Source organism: Dictyostelium discoideum (assembly GCF_000004695.1).
Source record: "Dictyostelium discoideum AX4 chromosome 5 chromosome, whole genome shotgun sequence".
NCBI classification, from domain to species: domain Eukaryota; phylum Evosea; class Eumycetozoa; order Dictyosteliales; family Dictyosteliaceae; genus Dictyostelium; species Dictyostelium discoideum.
In genome coordinates, this window is record NC_007091.3 from 1,922,506 (window position 1) to 1,926,959 (window position 4,454).

The 4,454-nt window shown below is 21.8% G+C and overlaps 2 protein-coding genes across 2 annotated transcripts; one reads left to right on the forward strand and one right to left on the reverse strand.

Moving 5' to 3' along the window:
• Positions 1-1,137: 1,137 nt before the first annotated feature.
• gbfA (G-box binding factor) lies at positions 1,138-3,264 on the forward strand (the record flags this gene model as incomplete). The annotated part of the gene is made up of 1 exon (XM_631475.1): positions 1,138-3,264. One exon carries the CDS (start codon positions 1,138-1,140, stop codon positions 3,262-3,264), a length of 2,127 nt encoding a protein of 708 aa, XP_636567.1.
• Positions 3,265-3,798: 534 nt separating this feature from the next.
• Positions 3,799-4,454, reverse strand: DDB_G0288757 (nicotinamide-nucleotide adenylyltransferase; the record flags this gene model as incomplete). Its single annotated transcript, XM_631476.1, has 2 exons — positions 3,799-4,083; positions 4,161-4,454. Coding segments are annotated over 2 exons (579 nt in total), but the record flags the coding sequence as incomplete, so codon positions are not given.

A 4,454-nucleotide genomic window follows, 5' to 3' on the forward strand; every position in this document is an offset into this window, starting at 1 on the left:
AAAATTGGGGAATTAAATTTATTATTTTCAAAAATTCCCAAAATTTTTTTTTAATTTAATTTTTTTTTTAAAATTAATTTTTTTTTTAAATTTTTTTTTTTAATTTGGGTTTTAAAAAAGGGAATTTTGTTTTTTTTTTTTATTTTTGGTTTTTTTTTTTTTATTTTTGGTTTTTTTATATTAATAACAACAAAAACTCAACTCTTTGAAATTATTGTATCATGAATATATTATTTTTAAATCATTTTGTTCTATAAAAATATTTTCAGTTGGTATTTTATTTTTAGAAATTATTTTCTTAGTTTTTTTATTTTTTTTTATTTTGTTTTTTTTAATACATCACCCCCTACCTCAAAATCTCACAATTCAATCAAAAAAAAAAAAAATTAAAAAAAAAAAAAAAAAAAAAAAAAAAAAAAATTCACCCACATATAAATAGTGTTTATTGATCTATTTAAAGAATTTTGTAAATTTGAAAAAAAAAAAATTAAAAAAAAAAATAAAAAAATAAAAAAATTTTTTAAATTAAATTTTATTTCATCCAAATTGGAAAAAAAAAAAATTATTAACAAAAAGAAAAAAAAAAAATATTGTTAACAATAATTAAAATAATAATAATAATAAAAATAATAATTTATTTATTTATTTTTTATTTATTTAAATAAATATAAAATATTATTTGTTCGATTAATGATAATTATTATTACTTAAATTTATAAAATATACTTATTAATATATATATATATATTAATTTTTATTTTATATTTTATTTTTTTCAAATAAAATTTTTTTATATAAAAATAGATTTTTTTTTTTTCATAATTAGAAGATTTAAAAAAAAAAAAAAAAAAAAAAAATTTAAAAAAAAAAAAAAAAAAATTATAATAATAATAATATTTATATTAACATATAAATAATTAAAAATTAGTATTTAATAGGGAAGGGATATATATTATACAACTATAAATTTTTAATAATAATAAATTATAATATTTTGAAAATAAAAAAAAAAAAAAAAAAGGAGAAAAAAAAAAAAGTCAAATAAATAAATAATATTAAATAATATATAATTAAAAAAAAAAAAAAAAAAAATTTAATAATAATAATAATAATAATAAAAATTATTAAAATAAAATTATGTTATCAACTCATCATCACCAAGGGAATTCAAGCTCATCTTCATCATCTTCATCCCCATCACAGACAATTGGCGGATCGGATTTATCAAATATATCAGCACTCCCATTACCATTACCATCTATATTTACAACAGCACAAAACCAAATGAATCCACCAATTTTATTCCCACCAACTTCATCGTTGTTGGGAGGTTCATCAAACACACCATCATTTTTATTACCACCATCATCTATAATGTCATCAAATGTTTTTCCATCTCATGATGGTCAATATCCAGATATGCCAAATATGGTTGATCAATATCAAATACATCCAAATCAAAATCCTCATTATAATTATCAATATCAATTAATGTTTATGCAACAACAAGCTCAACAAAATCAACCACCACAACAAAATCAACAACAACAACATCACCAACAACAACAACAACAACCACAACACCATCAACAAATGCAACAACAACAACATCATCAACAAATGCAACAACAACAACAACATCATCAACAAATGCAACAACAACAACATCACCAACAAATGCAACATCATCAATTACAACAACACCAACACCAACACCAACAACAACAACAACAACAACAACACCAACAACAACATCATCAACAACAACAACAACAACAACAACAACATCACCAACAACAACAACATCACCAACATAGTCAACCACAACAACAACATCAACACAATCAACAACAACAACATCAACATAATCAACAACAACATCAACAACAACAAAATCAAATTCAAATGGTACCACAGCAACCACAATCATTATCAAATAGTGGAAATAATAATAATAATAATAATAATAACAACAATAGTAATAATAACAATAATAATAATAATAATAATAATTCACATCAATTAAATAATTTAACATTATCACAAAATAATACAAGTGGTAGTAATACACCATCACCATCAACTAAAGGTAAAAGAAAACATCATGAAACATCAAATTCAGAGAAAAAAGATTCATCTGGACAAACAATTCCAAAATGTACTCGTTGTAATGAAGCAGCATCATGGAAACATGATAAAAGACGTTGGTGGTGTAAAGAATGTAAAAAAGCCTTTACTCCAGGTATTACCAAAATGCAACAAGTACCACAACAAGCACAACTTCAACCATTACAAAATCATAATCAAATAATACCACAACTTTGGGATTCTCAACAAAATAATAGTTCTCAAAATACTCCACCAACTCAACCACAAAACAATATGAATCAAATCAATCATCAACTTTTACAACAACAACATCAACAAGCTCAACTTCAAGCTCATTTAAATTTAACAGCATCAAATCAACAAGTACCACCACAATTACAACAACAAATCAATGGTGGTTTACCAAATAATAACAATAGTTTAATCACTCAAAATACATTGAATTCATTATCAACCTCTGTATCATGTCCACCTTGTCCATTGTGTAGAGGTATTTCATCATGGAAACATGATAAAAAGCGTTATTTCTGTAAAGAATGTAAAAAACCATTTACACCTGTTGGTGCAGGACTTTCACCATCATCATCACCTTCTTCACCAAAAAAGAAATCAAATATTACACCAATTACAACTTCATCAACATCATCATCTTCTTCAACTCCTTCAATTATAAACAACAACAATAACAACAACGCAAATTCTTCTAAAAATAATACACCAAAAAAACAATTATCACCACCACCATCTGTTTTACAATCACCATCTTCCTCTTCAATCTCACAATCACCACTTCAATTAAATTATCAAACTCCAACTTACTCACCAAATCCATCACTTCCATCAATTGGTGGAAATTTAAATTCCCTTGCAAATAGTATAAAACCAGATGGTGGTATCTTAATATCTGGTCTATCTCCTCCAAAATCTTCATCATCATTAAATAATTTAAATTCTTTCTCAAATACTGGTGCACTTTTATCAAGTAATGGAATTAATCTAGCCAATTTAGGTAATCCACTATCTCAATTAAATAAAAAACAAAAAAAGAGATCCGATAAAGATATAAATGATGGTGGTGTTCAAGTATTGGTTAGTTGTGTCGATACTAATGTAAATAATTGTTCTTCAATTATACCTGATGGTGATAGTTGGTAAATAAATTTTTTTTTTTTTTTTCCCAAAGAAAAAAAAAAAAAAAAAAATCAAAAATTCAATCCCCCAATTAATATAAAACATGTAAATTTTCTTTTTTTAACTAATTCTTTTTCCTAAAAATAATTTTTTAAAAAAAAAAAAAAAAAAAAAAAAAAACCATTTTTTTAATTATTTTAAATAATATTTAAATAATATTTTAAATTTTAATTTTAAATAATAATACCCTTTAATTCCCCCCTGTAAATAAAAAAACCCTAAAATGGAAAATGGAAAACCCTGGAAAAAAAAAAATTTTTTTCCCAAAAAAAAAAAAAAAAAAAAAAAAAAAAAAAAAAAAGAGAAAAAACCTTCCAATATATCAAAAAAAAAAAAAAATTAAAATATTAAATTAACTCAAAAAAAAAAAAAAAAATTAAATAAAAAAAAAAAAATAATAATATATATATAAATAAAATAAAAAAAAATTAAAAAAATAAATAGTTTTTTTTATAATAATAGGTTTTTTTTTATTTTTTTTTTTTTTGTTTTTAATATTTAAAGTTTATTTCTAAAATCTGGTATTTCAGTTTTATAAATATTTTTTGATTTTATATAATTTAAAGCATTATCAGGCATTAAATATTTAACAGAAAATTTATTTCTTAATTTTTCTCTAATCTTTGTTGAAGATACATCATTTGTAATATCAGCAGGTATTAAATAAATTCCATCTTTATTCTTTGTTAATATTTCATTAATTGATATAATATCATTTAAATTTGAACCAATTCTAGGAATTACTGCAATACCAAAATTATCTTTTGATGATAATAAATTCATCTTTATTTTTATAATTATTATTATTTTATTTTATTTTAAATTAATTTTTATTTTTATTTTTTATTTTTAATACATACATCATTATCAGACCAAAGATTTGGTATATTAAAAGAACCTAATAAATCAGAACCACAAACCAATATTACATTTACTTTGCAAATGATATTTTTATTGATGTTTAAATAATTTTCAACACTTAATTTGATATGATCTAATACTTGTCTTGTTGGTGTGAATATTGGTTTGTCAGATTCAAATCTATCCATCATTAACCAATCTGAATCTTCAATTGATAATTCAACCATTGTTGTTCTATGTGATGATTCAATTAATGTCTTTTTATCATAGCCATCACCAACTGGTGATAAATA